At 37.0% G+C, this 21174-nt stretch overlaps 4 protein-coding genes across 12 annotated transcripts in view; 1 reads left to right on the forward strand and 3 right to left on the reverse strand.

Moving 5' to 3' along the window:
- Positions 1-2106: 2106 nt before the first annotated feature.
- Positions 2107-6751, reverse strand: LOC117222248 (Extracellularly regulated kinase 7). Of its 4 annotated transcripts, none has more exons than XM_033473858.2 (12): positions 6497-6751; positions 5630-5849; positions 5401-5531; positions 5126-5301; positions 4910-5049; positions 4642-4834; positions 4319-4459; positions 4075-4253; positions 3854-3994; positions 3626-3780; positions 3487-3513; positions 3215-3353 (listed from the first exon to the last, which is right to left on the reverse strand). In XM_033473858.2, the coding sequence occupies exons 1-11, from the start codon at positions 6584-6586 to the stop codon at positions 3487-3489; spliced, it is 1593 nt and encodes a 530-aa protein (XP_033329749.1). In that variant the 5' UTR covers positions 6587-6751; the 3' UTR covers positions 3215-3353. The 4 variants fall into 4 exon arrangements, 3 of the variants coding, with proteins under 3 accessions (XP_033329748.1, XP_076379403.1, XP_033329749.1); XR_004490638.2 differs by having other exon boundaries at positions 3232-3353; positions 3487-3542; XM_033473857.2 differs by lacking the exon at positions 3487-3513 and having other exon boundaries at positions 2107-3353.
- Positions 6752-7445: 694 nt separating this feature from the next.
- LOC117222250 (death-associated protein 1) lies at positions 7446-9112 on the reverse strand. Its single transcript, XM_033473860.2, has 3 exons — positions 8938-9112; positions 8679-8778; positions 7446-8337 (listed from the first exon to the last, which is right to left on the reverse strand). Exons 1-3 carry the CDS (start codon positions 8984-8986, stop codon positions 8178-8180), a joined length of 309 nt encoding a protein of 102 aa, XP_033329751.1. The 5' UTR covers positions 8987-9112; the 3' UTR covers positions 7446-8177.
- Positions 9113-9458: 346 nt separating this feature from the next.
- On the reverse strand, positions 9459-10905 carry Prosbeta5 (Proteasome beta5 subunit). Its single transcript, XM_033473859.2, has 5 exons — positions 10723-10905; positions 10294-10450; positions 10018-10230; positions 9719-9952; positions 9459-9646 (listed from the first exon to the last, which is right to left on the reverse strand). The coding sequence occupies exons 1-5, from the start codon at positions 10864-10866 to the stop codon at positions 9546-9548; spliced, it is 849 nt and encodes a 282-aa protein (XP_033329750.1). The 5' UTR covers positions 10867-10905; the 3' UTR covers positions 9459-9545.
- Positions 10906-11473: 568 nt separating this feature from the next.
- Positions 11474-21174, forward strand: part of LOC117222257 (uncharacterized) — an 80702-nt gene continuing 71001 nt past the window's right edge. For 3 of the 6 annotated variants that reach the window (XM_033473871.2, XM_033473876.2, XM_033473880.2), the window contains exon 1: positions 11475-11740. The gene's annotated coding sequence lies outside the window, so the exon portion shown is untranslated. Of the gene's footprint in view, positions 11741-14715; positions 14773-21174 lie in introns of all 6 variants that reach the window. The other 3 variants (XM_076523282.1, XM_076523284.1, XM_076523283.1) reach the window with 3 other exon arrangements.

Genomic DNA, 21174 nt, shown 5'->3' on the forward strand with positions numbered 1-21174 from the left:
ATGAAATGAAGCGACAGAAATAGGAAAAAATATTTCTGATATCAAGGATGGCACAGTTTGGTTTCATATTCGGGTCCATTTAATATTTTAATCCCGAAGCTAAAATCGCAGAGAATTATCGTACATCTGATGGTTATAATCAATATTGAAAGGGATTACGGTCCATATTCAAAAAATATTTTTAGAAGTATGAAAATACTTAAAATACATCTGCTGACATGCACAAAATTGTCATGGAAACCTATATATCGATGTTCTATAAAGAGTACTCAAAACTCTTTAATTTTACTTTGAACTTTGTAATTTTGTCTTTAAAAAAAATGAAGTTTTTATCAAATCACATAATTATTTCAAATTAATGATTTAAAAGAAAAAAAAATACTATTTCAAAGAGAAAACATATTTTTAAAATATTAAAGTTGAAGTATTGTGCTTCGTGAAAGTGAAAAGTCACTTTCAAACTGTCTCGAACGAAGTTGTAGAATTGCAATAATGAAAAATCACCGAATCAACGTACGGTATTGCAGTGCCATCGGATATTCTGAATCCCGTCTTGGCGATGCGTGCTAAAGATATACTGATTTCTTATTCTCATAGACGAATTTATCAATCACATCGATGCTGTTGAAATTTTAGCCTCGAACAAAAATTAATCTATAGTTTACTTAGTAAGATATCTTCAGTTAAGATATCGGTTTACATTTCGCCGGCTCCGTCAGCGGGCAGCGACGGTGATGTAAACTGTATATATTAGATGCCGCGATACATCATCGCCGGTACCTTTTGATATACATCGTGCCCTGACTGTTTGAGGGTCCCAGCGTCACGTATACAATGTAAAACGCGACAAATAAAACGTCTCTGATTGGTGGACACGACGAACCCAAAAAGGGTATAAAAGAAGCGTTTCTTCTTACCGGCTACTCAGTAGAGTTTGGTCGCTCGATCGGTTTCGCTCATATACCTTCTCTCAATAAAGGATTAAAATAAAGTCTTCTAAAGCAAAGAATTAGAATCATTTCCATTCCATAATCCCAATAGATGCCATCTGCCACTCCAAGAGTTCATTCAACAGCTTTATTTCAAATCAAAACGCTAGTCGAGACTTCCGAAGGATTTCGAATCGGATTTCGATTAATCCCCTGCTTAGCATGCACATTGAACGACGAGAACGCGAACAATCGTCGAGAATGAAGGTCGAGAATATTTTTCGAGAATAACGATAGTTTGAAACACGAACTTTAGAAGAATGACATTTAATGCGTCATCGATGCCAGAACATATAGCTAATACCAGGTTATGCATCGTGGCATGAATATTCGGAACAAATCGCTTCCGACGAACCTCGGTTCGAATGGGGACCACGATATTTTTACGGAGCTTTCATATTGATCCATGTATTCCAGGCAAATAAAGTCCGATGCTATAAAAAGCCTGTTCCAGAAAATGGCGTGATCGATGGTAATCCGAGGCAGCCGTTTGTACTTTTGTTATTTATAATTTCGCGAATTTCAGGAAAACACTCGGAGTAATATTTGTATTGATAATCTCCTCGGCGTGTGAACTCCCGTTTGGCATCGGGAAGGAGCAACGCGAACTCCGTCGCGGGTCGGAAAATAGAAAACGCAAGAGACTCTCGTTTCCTGGCGCAAAAGGCACGGCGGCCGGCCTCGCGGTGAAAGGCAATCTCTCTATGATGTTTTTGATGAAAACGGTGAGAACCTGTGTTCCTTTAGTACAAATTTATTCCGCGACAGGTAATGCATAGGAATTAGATATTATCACATGCTCGCGTATATGTATCACAAAAAGATATATTACAAAGAAGTATACATGCTGCGTGTCGTTCACGAGTAAACATTGAACGCGAAGCAGGATCAATTCCTTGGTCCCAGCGAGACACAGGGTCGGAGTACATTAAAATTCATGCGTGAACCTTCCTCGTTCCTCACGAATGCTTTCACGAGGTTTATATTCCTACATTTATTGCCGACCATGTGCCGAGCCTTTGTCGAATCCCAGCGCGATAATTGTCGGTCTTCCGATCGAATTTTACTGCACCTTATCCCAACGACAATGAAGATACAGGAAGTCAGTTCAACGAAATAGGTGTGATTCGATCTTTATTGATTATTTCTTTCCTCTCGATTCACGGTCCTTATCCTACGGTTATAAAAAGATCGTAGCTCTTGTAAGGTTCTTCTTACCTAAGCGCTTAAAGTATCGTTCACCACGGGTTCGGCGGTTTGTTCCCGCGGAAAACACGATTCCACCCGTGGGAACCCTTTGAGTGTCAATTACGCAGCACACTGATTGCGATTGCTTGGAAATTTTAGGAACTTTGAGTGACCGGCACACACGCGCGACGTGCCTCGCAGCTCGCGAGAAAAAGAACGGTGGTATCGCCAGCCCCTAAGTTGCACTTACGCATCGGCTTCCGTGAAGAACCACGACGCTTCATGACATTCCATCGGCAGTTGCGTGTGTAGGAATAATCGGCGATGCTTGACGACATTCATAATACTGACATCGAACAACATTTGTAAATTTCAGGTGACCACGAAGATGTAAAAAAGGAAACTCCTCTAAAGCTACCTGGGTGAAGAAATCGTATAAAAATATTTGTCTGCGACTTCACTGCGCGGGCTGGCGCCGTTCATATTTTTCGAAAGCCCGACCCACCGGTGTCTCTACCATTTTATATTCCCGCTTCGCAGGTCTTTGTACGCAGACGCCGTTATCACACCGTGACTCTGGCGATAATTGTTGAGATAACCCGAGTTGTTCACCGGCGCAGACCACTTAGCACCTTCGGTGGCGTGCTTCGGTTGCTCCCTCGTTACGTGGCGGTGTGTAGGAGCAGAATTTTTCGTTCGTCGCGCGCCATTCGCAGGACAATCGGAGGACTCTAATCGGTCGGCGTTGCTTCGCAGAATGATCGCGTGATCCGCGTTTTTCTTCGTTCGACAAGGCGCTGGTTTCTGCTGTTCGACTCGCATCGGCATCACTTGGGTCAGATAATTCCGGATTACCTGATTCTTCGAGGCAGATGTCGTGCGCGCAGCGCACAACGATTCCGCGCTGTTCGCGTTGCTGCCGCTGCTGACGTTCTTGCTGTTCTGACTGTCGTTCGATCTGAGATAGTAGCAAATCGTGTTATCCGATGTCTTCGCGAAGTACTTCGTTTGCAGGCTCTGAGGACTGTCGTGGGCGAACGAAATCCTCTGCCGATCTTGCCCACGCCAGTTTGTATCCGACGTAAAGCGGGCAGGTTGCCGGGTCTGTTTGCCGTTCTTCCGCGGCTTCGTACGAGCGACCTGCGCCAGCTGGCCCGACCTTCCATCAGGAGAACACTGAAACGAGTTCGCACATTTAGCGGTCGGAGAAAAAAGCTCGGTAAAGGACGTGGTAAATGTAGAGAAGAAGAAAGTAAGATATTCTGAGTGCGAGAAGCGTAACGGTGGGTCGTACGAATGATTACAGTACCTAAAGGAGTCCCACGTGACAAGTAGCCTGTAACGATAGAATCGTCCGTGTTACTCCTAGGCGAAGAGCACGACGAAATATAAGTACCGTGCTGATAGAAAAGGTAAAAAAAAAGAGATTATTCGATTAGCGATTTTACCATGGGCACTTGATCGGACTGTATAGATCGCTGGGACTTGGACAATTGACGGTGCTGTTGGTTAATGTACAGGCAACTCTTAGTCCCGCTAGGCGTAAAGTTGTTTACATTGCCGTTCATTAAGTTATACGTGTACTGCGTGGCCACGCTCCTCGCTGTCGGATGTTAAGGAAATCGTCAGCGTAGTAGTACAATTGTAGAGAAGTGTAAACAGTACCCGATAATTACCAGTCGGTCGATGATTCTTCACAGTCGAGTTTTGTGTTTGGGGCTCCATGGAGGTGCTTATAGTTCTTGTCTTCCTGATTCCCTCGCCGCTATCAATCTGCGGCTGCCGCGTCGTTTTTCTATTCGCTAGATGCGCGCGTGCTGTGAAACAGATGGGGTTGTGTAATCGTTTCGTCAACCGATCAGGGCTTTTTTCTTAAACAGGCGGATACTAGATTTACCATCCAAACAGGAAGGCTCGTAGACGTCGTTTCTGCCTTTTTCCTTGCGTAAATCTTGATACGAATGTCCGGGATTCTTGCCAACAGTTCCATCACCCTGTCCGATCACGGGGTTGGAATGATTGACAGCAGTTTCCTTCCTGATGTGCTCCGAAAGCCGTCTAATCCTAGACTTGGACCTGTCGACGATTCGTCGCTTTTATTTATCCAAAAATCGGATCGAGCACCTAGAGAGTTCACTTACATATTCTTATGTTTTCGATGTTTCTCATCCATCATCGAGTACAGCTTATTCCTGTAATCGTCAACGGAAAGCTGTACATCGTCCCTGAGTAGCGGCACCACGCTCGAACCCCTTTCCGGTTCTTTGCTCCGTTTATGAAAACTGTAAATAAAGCATTTCATAGATCGTTAGGCTTCTTCGTTTCTACAGAAACAGGAAGCTCTGCTTCGTGCACTCGACAATGTATCCGAACTCGGCTAATCATGGAACCGGAAGGTTCCATGGAATTTTTCGAAAAATAATTTTGGCGTCGAGTTGATCAGTAATTTGAAGAATGTACGCACTTGGCTACGTAGGCGTGTTCCAAGGCCTCCACAGCGGTTAACCTGCGATTAGGGTTGAATACTATTAGATTACTGATAAGGTGCAACGCCTTCTCAGACACGTCTGGTAACAGATCCCTCAATGACCGCCTCGGTCCGTTCGGCGTTTTCTCTAGCAAATTGGTTCCGTAACCGGCGCAGACTGACATCAGATCTAGAAGGAAATATCGCCGTAGGGGACCGAACGATAATGTCTTTCTGTTCTACCAATCTACTAATGGATAATTACCTTCTTTACTGGGCGACGGTAGGGTAGCCATTATTCTCTCGACTTGGTTGATCGTCGATGAACCAGGGAATAGCGGCTTTCCAAGAAGCATCTCGCCGAGAATGCACCCCAGTGACCACATATCGATGCCCTTCGTATACCTAAATGTCGCCGATAGACAAAGCACCATCAAACATTGTCTGAAATGAAGCTGCGCCCGAGAAACGGCAGGGATACCTTTTCGAAGCGACGAGTATTTCCGGCGCTCGATACCAGCGGGTTGCGACGTAATCCGTGAGGGTGGGATCACTTCCGGTTTCGCCGTCACCCTCGCCGATCTGAGTGACCGACCGTGCCAGACCGAAGTCGGCGATTTTACACTGGCACTGAGTGTTCAGCAGAACGTTCGACGGCTAACATAGTAAAAAGAAAAGAAGAAGAGGCAACGATTACCAAGAAATTGTAGTTTTTAGATTGCGATTTAGACTGCAAGGTGGGAGCCTGAACTTTACCTTCAGGTCCCTGTGTATCACGTTCCCCGAGTGTATGTATTTGATCGCCTTAAACAGCTGATACATGATGAAGACCTTATGGATGTCCTTGAGGAGGTTGCCCTTCTTAATGACGTTGTGAAGATCGATTTCTGGGGAAACGGGCCGAAACGTGTTTCAGGCCAAAAGTCTGAGAATCGCCGTGGCACGTGACCTTCGTGAATTCTTCTTCGGACCGGGTAAAACTCACCCATGTACTCGAACACGAGATAAATATCCCGGTCGTTGTTCGCCTTGTGCAGACCGATCAGTCGTATGATGTTCTCGTGATTAGCGAACGACAGTAAGAACATTATCTCGCGGAACGTGCGCTGCGCGTCCGTCTGGTTTTGGAAGGCGTCGAAGATCTTCTTCACCGCAACCGTCTCCTTGTTTTTCTTGTCTATCGCCTTCCATACTATACCGTAGGCCTGAGAAACATCGCCGCAATAACTCGTTGAACGTAAGTTTGAATTTCACACGGAGCCGTTGTTAGGTACGCGACAGCGGGCGAGTTTGTCGTTGTTGCTTCCGGTATTCGTTGTCACGATTCTAACTGTTAACTGCTACCAAGTATCGATTGACTCTAGTTATACTTTCCCGCAAATGTACCGTAACGAACGTAATTTTCTAGAATGTATTACCGGATCGATCGACGTTTATTTCTGTATGTTCGTTTCCACAGTTCTGTTTCATATTATTCGAATATAATATAACGCAGAATTACATAAAATATACTCCATAGTAAAGAGAACATGATTTTTAAGTTCGTGAACACACGGACGCCAGAATTTTGTACAAAAATAGTTATATCAAGCAAACGAGAAGAAATATTCTAGAACGAACTATAGAATAAGTAAAAACGTTTCAAGAATTTATATAAATACATATTATAAACACTGTATGTAAAAACGTAAACGTAAAATTACTTCATATTTGAATAAGTGCAAATTATTTAATGTCCAGGATGAAATTGAATCGCAAGGTCGCAAGGATTTCGAAAACATTGTTGACCATAAACTCGATTGAAGCAAGGAAGGCAACTGTTTAAAATATTGAAAAAAATTCAGATAATTACCCCCTTGCCGAGACGTCGAACTATGTCATAATGTTTGCTGACGTGTGCGTCGATTTCCAAAACCTTTTCGGTGGTGTTTTTCCCTGACATTGTGGCGAGGCCTTGAAGAGGGGCGAACTTCGCTGACCGGTGACCCGAACGTTTGTGGACGTACGAAAATTTTCAGACGGGAACGATGTTCGCGAACCGTAACACATTCACATCTTTACACATCAGGAAGGAAGCTCCACTCGGACAGTCTTTTCATTCAGCCTTTGACACATCAATGCGGCTATGTTTATAGAATTCATACCAATCACCATGACGACAATATTCAATGCTACTCACGGTTACCAACAACGTCGCGTGTTGGTCTCACCCCGGTCAAATTCCTTAAACTTTTTTTCCTGATTTGTAAAAAGATCATTACCAAAATATCTTCCTCAGATTTTAATGAAATTTTGACAGTTTATGACAGAGCCAAAATGAAAGACTAAAGTTTAAGGGGTGAAGTCACGTCCCGTCAAAATTTCTGCCGACATATGTAACTATTTCGCAAACTGTAAAAGAAAACAAGTTATTACATATAACAAAATGATAAAGATCTTTCAGTGAACATCATTTTTAGTTATTGTTATCAAAGCGGGAAAATATAAGAAAAAGGCAACCAATTTTTTAGAAATTATCTTCGCTATTATTATATGTATACGAAAAATGTGCTATTTATAATCTATTTTTATGTATAATAGTTTCCAAGATAGCTAGACAGGGTGTTAATATTAATGGGACATTTTACTCTTTTTCACTTTCACCGCGAATTATAGAAATAAATGGTTCTTATGTTTGGTTTTTGTACAAATTTGCAAAAGGAAATGGTTGTATAACAATTCCTGTTAAGTATCAGAAATTTTGTATTATAAGGATTACATCAGGACAAAGATATAGGACGAAATGATTAAAGAACGTAGTATTAATTACGTACAAAGACGTATATTTCTTTCTTTTAAGTCTCGTATAAACTGTGGCCAACGTGACGATAGTCGTTCCGACATTTACATGCTTGACGATTATATTCACATAGTGTTGTAATATGTTGTTTTCAAAGCGATTAAATCGCAAATTTGACATAGATTTTGTAGATTAACTACATTTCTAGAATTTCTACGCTCGACTATAATGTCGGGACACATACACTTATAAACAAAATATAGTGTGGAGTAGTATTAGTACCTCAAACACTACATCTTGAAATGAATCTGGTCCCGAAGGCGGTTATATATACTCTAATAAAGTGCGTAGATTATAAAATTGTTATAACGGCGAGCTATCGCTATAATAGTAGTCGTATCTTTAAGGACGACAATCATCTGATAAGGCGGAATTGATCGACCGCCTAAATGCAAATACTTGAATTGCACGGCATTGCAATAAAAAATAAATTCTTTACTCTCTTAATAACAGTGATAAACTCTCGCGAGGTATTTCATTTCGTCTTACAGAAAACCACAGTTTCTTGGGAAACAAATTATGTGTTTACATTAGAAAATTGTGTACACACAGCGAATCATTGCATCCCAAAGAAACTTTTTAGTATGTACATACATACAAATCTATTATTCTTTTCTTCTTTTTTTTTTTAACTTAATGCATATGGGCCACTGATAGTAGTTCTAGCCCATTTAATAGTTGAAGTGCGTGTCGTTCATTTCCTAGGCTGTTGGATGATGATGGGACGCGAACTGTGGATTTGACGTGCATCATGCGTTGGTATAGGCTTTTCATGGAAGACTTGGACAGCTTCTGGTGGAAAATCTGCATTCCCTTTTCCAGGAAATCCACTGATCATTACAGTTTTAGGTGGACTGAAATATAATTAAAATTTATTTATTTACAAATAGAAATAAATAAAAAAAATAGGAAAAATAAAATAATAGTGTCATTAATTATATTATTTGCATCGTAATATAAAAAGTTTTATTGGAGAAAGTAAATTTTAACAGTACCATATTGCACATTTGTGTACGTATTACGAATGATGTTGCAAGAACATAGTAGATAATGTAAATATAGTAAATCATACTCTCTCTCTACACATACGTATACACAACACAGTTTTATCATATATTATTTTTTGATAATCATTTTCGGTTAGATTAAGCGAACGAATTATCTTCGCTGTAGAAAAAATAATATTTGCGCTTACCTACTCGATGGTTTACTTTCGTCCGCATCCTTAATCGGCTTTATTTCACGATCTTCTTTTGGTGATTTATGTTGAGTGATTCTCATACCTCCCGCTTTTACTGCATCATAAATATAAACATTTTATAATAAAAAACGTTTGTTTGATTACGTGGCCTTGAAATTTTTAGCAGGTGCGTGACTACGTCATTCCATAAATGATGTGTAAACATGTTAACCTTTTTTTCTCTTTTAAAAGAAATTGTGATTTAATTTGTTACCTGCAGGAGGGTGTCCGCCCTTGAGTTTGCATTCGTCGGGACTCGACATTTGTTCACAGATCGATTTGTAAAATTAGGATTTCACTTAACGTACTGCGAAGAATAATGTTTCGCTCGTTGCACTGCGACACCAATCACACTAATTCGATGGCGGCCGGCGCTGGAATATGTATGTATACACACCACACATATGTACATATAGATTATAGATGACAGTAGTGGGGGACCGTCAAGGTCATTCCTTTCTCTTTATCTCTTGCATGTTGCAATTTGTTGATGTCAATATACAAGATATTCAACAACAGTTCTTCAAGACAGTATATATAAGACGAAAATTGGGAATAAAAATATTGTAACTTCAGCTTCGTTTTTAAACTATTAAAGAAACGTAAACAATGAGATGCATCGAGCAACAGACTGAGGCTCAGAACACAAAACTGACTCACGTACTTAACTTTGGCGTTAGTTAACTTACCGATAAATTAGTTACATAAATTAGAATTAAACAAAAACAACATAAATATGTTTGTAAATCAGATACTTCTGTTTTTAGGAATTGAATTTATTAAAGAAAACATTTGTAAGAATACAATAATTTATAATTTCTATTAATTAGTTCCCTTTTCTTTTTGCTCTTGGTACATGTAATGAAGATCTTTGCAGTCTTCATCAGAAATGTGTACCCAACCTGTTGATTTTACGTGATAAACTGCAAGAAAGATTTTTTATATTATATATTGTGTAGACACGCGTAGTATTACTGTTACAAATGTTTATGTACCTCTTACAATTCCACCAGAGTATGCATCTCTATGAGTAGCATGATAAATAGATCTTCTGCCAAGGTCATAAGCTTCTTCATCAGTTAGATCCCAGTGGTATCCAGAGTCAAGTGCACCAAATGCATAGATCGATCCAGATCCTACACTGAAAACTTTTCCTGGAGTACGGGTACCTTCTGAATCAACATAGTATAGACCAGGTCCTCTTTTGTCCCAGCCAGCAAGCATCATACCTATTAATGGGAGTATTAACTACCTATGAGATAAGAAAGTTATTCATTTTAGAAACTGAACTTACCAATACTTAATCCCATGCCTTTATAATTGTATACTATATTCGACAAAAGCTTGCTAGCAGCTGCAATGGAAATTCGTTCTCTGTTTCGTAATTCATACATACGACATTCCTTCGCTAATACACGGTCCCAATAGACACAATCAGCAGCACCACCAGCTAATGTTCCAAGAAGATAGTTATTGATCTCTACTATCTTTTTCATAGTAGATGAACCTGCAAGAAAAGATTTTATAAAATATTTCTACAAATTTCAAATATATGTATTTCAAAGTATACCAATGAATTGGCCTCCTGTTGCACGTGAATCAACAGCAAGAACAATGCCGCCTTGATATTGGAATCCCAATGTGGTAGTTCCATGATCAAATTTGATTTTTAAGTGCTTTCCAGTTTCATCGGTTCCTTCTGCAATGCGAGCTAAAGTTTCGGCTGGCTATATATAAAAAGAATATATTTGGAAATTAATAAAATCTCTATACATTAATTTCTAACCTATATATAAAATTTTATATAAATATATATGTATATCAGTGGTAAATAATTTTTAATATATAAAACGTTCTTATAAATTGAAAAACTATTTTGAAATATATTCTGAAATGTATGATAGAGCATATTATTTCTAAATAATAATCAGATGATGCTGCAAATTTAAATGCTGTTCCTGGAGAAGCAAAATATTAAAGTTTTAGATAAAGTACTTACATTTATGTACGGTGGTACAGCCAACTGCACATTGTTAATGAAATTTCCACTATAAGCTTCGATTTCCCGTGAAAAATTATCTTTTTCACGTACTGCATTGAAATCAACAAACGACTTAAGACCGCAAACTTCAGCGAGCGCCATTTTTGTGATAGTCCTTGTCCTCAGTGTTGAATGCTTGTCATCTTGATAATTCACTACAATTGCGATAGTGGGCGCATTCGGCGTTCCACAATCTCTAAAGGCGCGTGTCCATTCGAGAGTTATATAAAACTCTCGAAAGTGAAAATCTATAAAGCGCTACAATTATATGTAGACTTATATTTTGCTTGTGACTATAATGATTAGTTTACTCAATAAACCAATTAAGCAGCAGGAGTAGACTCTACTCCTATACAAAATTAGATCATCATCGATTTAAATTCTTAACTTGATTGATTCGGCGATGCTTATTCTCTATTTATTTAATTTTATTATTATGATCATTTGTCAATTGTCGTTTAAAGGAAATTGCCACTCGATCTTAAATTATTTTTGCAACTTTGTGATCAACTTATTCATTGTCTACCGACAGAATTTCAGCAGCTAATCGTGAATCAATTATCTGATAGATTGTTATAATTCTAACAAACAGCGATAGAGGGTGCTGATAGCCCAAGCGGTGACCCGGCTTGGTGCGTGCTCATTGGTGTTTGATATTTGGTGGGGGAACTATACTGTTTCGTACTATCGAATATGACGACGTGTGATAGCTGGTGTATTTAGTAGTGTGTTTCACGCTGTGAATCGAGGATATAGGCAGTATTTTAGTATCGTGCGATAGGCGGTTGTCGGCACGTTGTTATTCGTTACAATAGTTGTCCACCCCACTCCAATCACTCGAGACTCATAACATTTGTGAAGTCGGAGTGGGGTGGACAGGTATTCTGACCGTTCGCGTAGGTGTCAGTCTTTAATTTTCTAATTCTTAATACGATTCACACGACTTCCTGAGAGATTCGACAATACGAGGAGAAAGGTGAGTGAAGCAATGAAAATTCCTTGTCATCCGTTTCATGCATACAAACTTCTTCATGTTTCCATAGAAACGTTTTTCTGTGTGCGTTCACGAAAATTTGGCAGGTGTTGTTCAGTTAATATGTACCCTTAGGCTGTTTCATCCTAAAAACTATTATTATTATTATGACAGTTGATGTAATTAAATTGAAGTAGGTATTAGGTTGTCCTAAATGTATTTTTTGTAATGCACATGTTTAATGTTAGGCACTGTGAGCATATTACAATGTACAGTAACATTTTTGCAAATATTCTGTTATTTTGTTAGTTGAACTTTTACGTATTCAATCAAATTATTTGTTTGTGTAAGAAATAATTTTGAATTCGCATTATGTACATTAGTCAATAACGGAATAGTAGTACTAATCAAAGGTGTTTAATATGCAATAGATTTCTTGATTTTTTGAACGCTGTTCATTTTGAAAACGCCAACGTTTGCTATTTGTATAATTTGTGACGGGGTAGATAGGCAGATTTTCGTATGGCTGGCGCTGGTTATCGCATATGATAATTGGAGTTAGTCATTAACTCTGTAGAAGACAATTCATTGACAGCATAATAATAATGATGAAAGGTGTAATGGAATAATTTCGTACAGTAAACATGCGAAATCGATAGGATTTTGTTTCTGTGTTAAAGCCCTTTGTGCGTTCGAATAATTTGTGAAATGGTTGGGCGTTCTCAAAAATACTTGACACAAATCAAATTTTTGTTTTATTTGCTATTCGCTCTGTTATTTTATTTTAGTCAAAGTAAAAGCTAGATTGGTTAATAAATTATTTACTCTTTCTTATTTTATTTGAAATTTATATATTTGTTATTAGCACACTAAACCTACTGCTACCAATCACATTATCGGTTTTATATATTTCATGTTACAATTATTGTAATGATAAAGATCGTTCCATGGAAAATCATTGAATTTCTTTAACCACATAAATATTGAACCAGAAAACCCCTTAAATCAAAATAAATTCAGTTTTGTCATTTTTATAAAGCAACTTATGTTAGTCACTTTTAGTGCTCCTTAGGCTTGGGTTAAAGTACATTTGTACTGTTATGATAGTCACAAAAAATTTACGATATTTTCACGGTATGCGAAGTTTTTCAATAAAAAATGTAAACTAGTATGTTTAGATTATTTACTATGAAAATATTGACGCGAATATCATTTGCTTGATAAGTGGAACGACTGTCAGGATTGGCATATTTTTCAAATAAGATGTTCAATTAATTAATTGACAATAATTTCAACAAATTAAGAAATTAATGGATTGAAATAATTAATAGTTACATAAATTAATTGACAATACAGGAATATTTATAGTTTTAAAGTCGAGATCTTCTCAAAAAAAAACATTTGATCAAATAAAAAAATATCAAAAATTATTTAATTATTTCAAATAGCATGTAATCGGACAAGATAATATATTATTCAAACGAATATTTTTCAAATAATTTATTTGAAAACTGCCCATGCCTGACATATGCATAGGTGGATCTTTAAGCATCACTTTCAAGAAAAGGAAAGGAAATAGAAAGTCCAATATAATTTCAACATATAAAAAATAATATATTGTCATTCTAAATTTCTCTCTTTGAATCTTCTTGCTGTTTTAAGTGTCACTTAATCAATTTGATCCTTAAAACGTCTCTAATTCTATTTTTGTTTTAAATGCAGTGAACATATAAAATAAAAACTACAACATTGTCTCTTGAGATGCATCAGGCAAAGATCATTCCCACTAATTGAAGTTTCACTACAATATTGGCGATAGCACAGGGATATCCGCTTAATTCAGAACCCGCGCACGTGAGAAAAGCGCGACAAGCAAGTTCGTGACACGTATAGGTGCATTACTACATTCATGCAACGTCATCTCTTTCACGCGTGCCTATAGTCACGGAGGTAAGGTTCATTGGCGAGGTCCGAGAGAAATTGTTCAATATTGATTTAGTCCAAGTTGTAAATCCGTTTACGGCGGCGTTTAGGCTTTTATCAGTCGATGGAATCGTTTCCAGCCGAACGCCGGTGTTTCCATTGTATAGTTACGGATAGTAATAACAATTTGATTTTCATTAGTTGCCGGTGCTGGCGGACGTTGTATTGTTGTCTTTGAGAGTGCCACTCGCATGCGTCATCGAGTTCGATCCGCGTAGGGTTACGGTCGTTGGACGGTGTCAAGGGACACAATCTATCAAAGAACTAGCGGAAAACCAACGAAAACAAAATTATACTTCGGTTAATCCTTTCCGGTCCAAGTCCAGGATATTCCCAATAATGTTTACTCTTTGTTATATTTACTGTTGTATAATAATGTAAGATTACAAAAATATATAAAACGATACTTCGCTTGATAAAAGTACATACGTATGTACGTACATGAACCCAGTAGAAAAAGTTTGCATACAGCCTCTTTAATGTTAAACAGCTTTTTTAAAATTGGACTAATCTACTTGAATTCATTTTAAGATGTTAGAAGGGCTAACTTAATAAACAATTAAGAAAATATTTTTTTGCGGAGATTGTGATTATATCTGAGCTTATAACAAAAATGTAAGCATTACATTTTGATACAGTGATTTTAAGAAAGGTTGTATCACCTCCAAGCGTTGAAATCTTTCACGATTTTGATTTAATAGAATTAAATTTCTGCCAAGGATTTGTTTACACCAATGGATTAAGTCTCCGTGACTCGATGTTTCCGATAGACTCTAATTTGATGAATATGGTAATTAATGCGTGTAGTCTTCATATACGTGACGTCTTGTTGACATCCACGCTTGTTCGCGCACGTAAGGCTTCTGAATAAAATGGATAATCCTGTATCGGTTCTGATTGAATGAAAGAAAAGATACTTAACGCAGCCTGTAGGGAGCTTTGGACACAAAATTCGCGATGAGATTTGTTACGAAAAGGGATTTATTTTTTTCCAGCGTTTTTGGGACGTCTACACAACAGGCCAGCCATAGGGCCAGGAAATTTCTTTCTATGTGAGTGCATACTGAACCTCGATTATCAAATATTTTTTGGACACGGCTGTTTAGGGGAGGTTAAGGTGCATAACTATAAAATCCTCTTCAATTTTGCTCTATTGCTAGAGCAAATTGCTTTTTATATAATTCTTCGCTTTCTCCTGTCTGTAATTGGTGCAGGGTGATTGAAGATAACGCAAACTTAATGTATACTAACGTTTTAGTGATTCCGGCATCGACATCTTCATCTGGTACAATAATAGATTTGAAAATTGATGTATATATCAGACAAACCTTTTGAAGTAAGAACTTTTTTGAGGACAAATTCAATAAAACTATAAACATTCCCATATTTTCAATTAATTTATATTCAGTTCGAGAATTTTCTATCAAATTTTTGTTTTACTTTATTTGAGTCAAGTATTTGAGACAATAATTTGTTTGAACGAGGTAAAAGATAAAATTGCTTTCCACGTTATTCGTAAAATAAAAATAACACGGTGTTTGAATCCTTTTGTGAACAATGCGAATCATCTCATTTTGTACTTAATTTTTTCTTAATTTTTTTGTACTCATCTGATGTTACCACTTTATTGTAAAAGGGGTTTACAAAGTCAATTATTAACAAAATTGCGTAAAATCGTTATCAAGGGGCAGATTAAGCTGTAGAAAGGAGGACGGATGAGGATTAACCTAGCTCTTACAATTAGTTTCCAACGAAGGCGGATATTCAAGAAGCATTTTAAATGTGCGTGCTGATTTCTAGATGATGTAAGATCGTACAGCACTCGATACAATGAGAGATTTCTTTTTCAATTGACTCACGGCGAAAAGAATGTATTGTTCCGACACGCCGGTTTCTCTTGCTTCTACCGCGGAACTCCCAATATTTCGGTCAGTATCGATTGTGCTGAATGTGAAACTATACATACGTATATACATATGTATATGTATGCACATATGTAGGGTCCTCCATCTGAAGCATCTCGCTGCGCATTCTGGCACCAGAACCGTGAAACTCTTTCCTTGAATTAAACGCTTAGTGTATTGATTAAAGGGTACTATGAACGTCAACTGTGCTAGATGTTAAGTAGAAAATGCTTATAACTGTTTCGTTGTATATTATGTAATATGTAAGTATACTTAGCTATTTTACTCCAAAACCTTGTCATCGTAACATTCTTTAAAAGATCATTTTACTTTTTGCTTTGAAAGTAGGATGTATTTATACATGTTTCGATACGACCTAGAATTCTTACATGGCCTAGCATATAATTGACAAAGAAGAACTACAGCAATACTTTTCTGCAATAAAGCGGCATCTTTATTAAACGAATATATGATTTAATAATATTAAATCAACCTAGTAAAACATTGACTTACACTACTTTCGCTTTAAACGGCCCATATAGAAAATTATACGGAACACTCCAGTATTGTACATTAAAAATAGTACGTGCTACAGGTTTTAAAGAGAAAAACCAGATGCAATAGTCAAATAAAAATGGTCCCTTTTTTAACAATATTAACAGATGATTTATTTAGGTGTTGAATGTATGAAGAGTGTTCTCATCGTCTCTCTCTCTCTCTCTCTCTCTCTCTCCCTGTCTGTCTGTCTGTCTGTCTCTCTCTCTCTCCCTCTCTCTCTCTCTCTCTCTCTCTCTCTCTCTCTCTCTCTCTCAGTGCGTGCGTGCGTGCGTGCGTGCATATGTTACTTGAATGAAATGATACTCGAGTTGCCATGAGATGTTGTAGGCAAAGTATTATAATAGCAGAAGTGGCAGAGTATTGGTGCTTATGGGGAAGGAAATTTCCTGAAGAACTAGTATACTTCACGAGAAAACTTGTAACTATTGCTTATGCTTGAAATGGAATTTACTTGATAACTGCAATTTCTTTTGTGCGGCATTATCAACAGACGGCGGATTTTATGCATTAATGGCAAAAATGGATAGGTAAAAATAAATAGGTAAAATTGGAAGCAACTAAAAATCTTGATCTAATGATCTTAATTAATGTTCTTAAAAAATGTTGCACTTGGCTCTCATGTCTTGCAATTGACAATTTTTATTTTGCATAACGATCCACAGTTATTATCTGTCTTGTTCGGTTACAAATCAAATAATCTTAACACTTACCTGGTATGCGGAGGCATGAGTCAGCCCAACAATGTATTCTTATTTTATTTTGTAGTCAAAGTTTATTCTTCCATGTGTTTTATATATTTATTTTTTATAAATTTGCGAAACATAAAATGTAATGGTTAATTTATCAAGAATTAAATTAACGCATTTTCCCATTTCTTATTTCCGTTTTGCAGTATCAAAAGTAATTAAATAAAACCATTACGAACTTGAAAATCAGACCACGAATGACTTTCATTTGCTCGTGGCGTTGTAAATGGTTATGACACATCGTAAGTTCAGCTCCAATTCCAATCCACATTATACAGAAACAATTGAGAACTTTCCTTGAAAACTAACTTTTACATATATAAAAACGTGCCCCTAAAATTTCATTTCAATACAGATGTTTCGATCACTTTCGGAGGAAAAACTATATTCCATTTCAATCATATTGATCTGATATTTTTCGTTCTCGCTATTTGCTCGTATGTATTCAATTAGTATTGCTGCGTTACTATTGTCAACAAACATTCGTCTGTTCAATTTTTATTTGCTCGCAACAGTTATAGCTACAATATTCGTTTCGATATTTTGAAGGTCCTGTAGAAATTATTGGTAAAAGAACTAGTAAACATGTGAGATGAAACAGTTGTAATATCAGACGGAATATATGTATAGCTAATGGATTAACAATGAAAAAGTTGTGTGATGCTGTATTATATCAAATTATAAAATATAATATTATATTTATATAAACCTAGATGAAGAAAGCTAGCTGAACAAAATGTTCGAAACGTAACAAAGCATAGCAAATGTTTAAATATCGAACGTGAAAGAAATATTTTCCACTTTCGTGAGATATTGAAATTATTGTAAATGTTTGTTTATGCAGCAAATTCGTAGAATAAATATATATATTTATTCTGAACCTCGAACATGTGTTCATTACTCAATTACACTGTTCTTCTTCGTTTTGTGAAAGAAGGGCAAATATCACTGTAAAGAGCAATTTAGTTCATTTTCAAAATGATATTACCATGTATCACAAACTGCATATACTCAATGGGAACAACAATATATTTCAAGAGCCACGTAATTGATAACATATCAATATTTATGTTTGAGAAAGTTTTTAGAACGATTTACCGAATTCGTCAGTTCCACTTAGGAGTCCTTTTTTTTAGAAACGACCTCAACTGTTTCTTGCCTAGTCCGAACGACGACAATTGTCCGAGAATTTCGGTGTTCGGAGAACTATGAACAGTTCGGTCACACTGAGCACGAGTGAAACGAGATCGGCATGCGTGAAGGAAGATTTCGACGTGTAAGAAATCGAAAACTTCCTAAACACTGGACTCGGAACCGTACATATATTCGAATGGAGCGAATCGGGCCAATGCCATTTATCGTCCCACATCGCGGAATCATGGTATACCGCTACCTTTCACCGTTGATTTCATGTGTTTAAGGTTGAATTCCTCGCTAAGGTTCTACCTCTCACCTGTATCGTTCCGATCACTTGCAAGCCGGGATGCGATGGTTATCGTTCGCCACTTTCGACAGGACTGTCCCCGGAACATCCTACGCAAACAGTTGCACGAATTAGAACACCGATGCATACCACTCGAATATTCAATTCCGTGTGTTTTCTGATCTGAAAGCGTCCAATCTCTTCCTGTGAGGAGTTTCTACAATCATAGGTTCACTATCGCTGTGCCATTCCAAGTAATAGCAAAATTTAAAAAATGTATTCGAGTCATTTTCTAGTAAACAATCAGAAAATCATCGAAAAAAACATTTGAGTCATTTAGTTCAGTTTAAATAAAAGTTATCGCGTTTTAAAAGGTGTTCGAATACTTTTCTTCCAGGGATTGTAATAGATAATGTTTTGAAGAAAATATAAAATGATGGTACGTTTTCAAATAAGATTTGGTAGAAGATCGTGTTGATACAGATTTACAGTCATGCTATTAGGATCGTGAAATGAAATAAAGTTAATTTTAATGATATTCGTCTAGCCACGGTTAATATTTTACAATTTGTTTATCGGTCTCAGCGAGTTCAAAAGTCCTTGTTGCCGGAAATTGAACGCGCTGCTGCGAGAAAACGCATAAACTGCTAAGTAAATTATATAGCTACGAATTCTTCGCCGTGAAATATCCGCTGCGGCCGTTGAATATTTGCGTTGGTTTGTGGGACCCTTAAACGTTGGCTACGCGTCTTGGCACGAGATCATTCTTACGGATGCGAGCTAGTGCGAAAATCGTCGGTCTTGCGTGACACGAAACATCAGGAATCCAATTAATAAACTGTTTTCTTTATTGTTACGGTGATAAATCTGTTTCGCTAGTAAGAAAATGTTTAGATGGACATGGATTGAAATCAGTGTCTTCTAATTTTGATAACTCTTTTCATTTAATTAATTTCGTCTGCTGATTAAATTGGTACCATTGTCCGAGTAACCGACGTAAACATTGTGCAATAAATCTGGTCAAACGATTCAGAATCACTTGTACGGTTAAATTAATTGGCAACAAAGTCCTGTGTTAATTGACGCAATTGTTACCCGTGACTCACAATCAGTTTTATTATCAGTTTTTATTCGCAGCTTATAAATCTTCTAATAAATATTTCATATGCAATAACAGATTTAATTATGCATCAAAATGTTACTACCACCGTTACAATTTGATGATTTCTTTTCGGCTTATTATTTAAGAGAATATTTTCAATAAATACGCGTGGTAAGTACAGTATTCTATTTTTACAACTTGTTTCGTTGATAACAGTTGCTATCAATTTTTACAACTTGTTTCTGTATATAATAATTTGAAATATTCGCGTTTAATTATTAATTTCATAAGTGGGCGTTTGTCGTATAAAATTGTAGAGCGATCCTATTTGAAGTCAATAGCTGCAATTAAAAACGTTCTACTCGAAGCCTGAGTTCTCTAAATGTTAAGTACTTAACATTTAACACATCCGAGTTATTTTGTCAACTAGCATTTTCCAAGTTGGAGTTTGTCTATTGTGTAATTTAAAAAACAAAGATATCTAGCACCAACAAGTTCAGACGTAGCGAAACAGGATCACAAGACAACGGCCCCTTTGAAATCCTCTCGTCCTAATTCCCACATATTTTTCTGTACGGAACAAAAGATAACAATATTGAGCACGCACTGAACATGTGTGCGTAGAAAATCCGTTCAATTTCATTTTGACACGTCTTTATGTAATAATTACGGTGTAATTGGAATGTCGACCGTTGACAAACATAGACGTGACTACAATTCATTATAATACATAATACATTCGTTCAAACTAAAACAAAGCTATTGGAAAATTAAAAGATGCGCGAATGCATTTACTGTAACGTGTTTAATTTCGGGAGATGATTAGATTTATTTTTATTGTACTCCATTTGATTTGGTTAATAGTGAGTCTTAATGAAAAGTTAGTTTCTGGTTTTAATATAGAATATTTTAGAAAAATATATTTATTAATTTCTACATCTGAATATTTCAAAAATGTTTTCGTAAGATCTTTAATAGGATTAATATTTCTAGGAGTTATAAATTATTAAGAACAAGAATTACTTTTTTTTATAATTTATACAGCTTTTGTTTCGCGGTCTTGGTCGATGAGGGTTTAAGAACATGAGTGCAGAATACTATTATAAATAAGAGAAAATAAGTTAACTCATTGACAATCGCCGCTATGTTGCAGAAAATGTGTGCAACTTATAATTTTTCATTTTTTGGAAAATATTTAGTTGATAGCATTTATTTAGTTAATAGAACACGAGTCCAATTTTTTTAGAGAAAGCAAGACCAATATCCAGTGAGACCTTTTGAACATAGTTTTACGTAGCCGGTGCTAATTTGTTAAAAGATGTAGGAAGCATCGTCGTTCATTTTTTGAGTACATTAAATTTTGGAAGTAAACGTTCAATTACGATAGATGCTCATTTCTACGACATTCTATACGCGATAGTGCTGCAGAAAATTGCAGAACTTCAATTTCACGTTCTTATTCGATTAACATTATTACCTCAAATTATAAGGAAATTCGATGCAACTAATCGCAGCATAACTACATGTTCCGTTGTGTTATGCGCCCAACTTACTCTATGGACGGATTTCATACCAGAACCGCACTGCAGTTAAAGATGATGGTAGCAGACCAGTGGCGGCAGTTGCACTCTGCATTTGACGGTTCTGTCGCTCTAAACTGTATAAAAGACGATCACCGTGCCAACATCGGACAGATTCGGCTTTAGCCAAGTCATTTCGTT

Source organism: Megalopta genalis, chromosome 6, assembly GCF_051020955.1.
Source record: "Megalopta genalis isolate 19385.01 chromosome 6, iyMegGena1_principal, whole genome shotgun sequence".
NCBI classification, from domain to species: domain Eukaryota; kingdom Metazoa; phylum Arthropoda; class Insecta; order Hymenoptera; family Halictidae; genus Megalopta; species Megalopta genalis.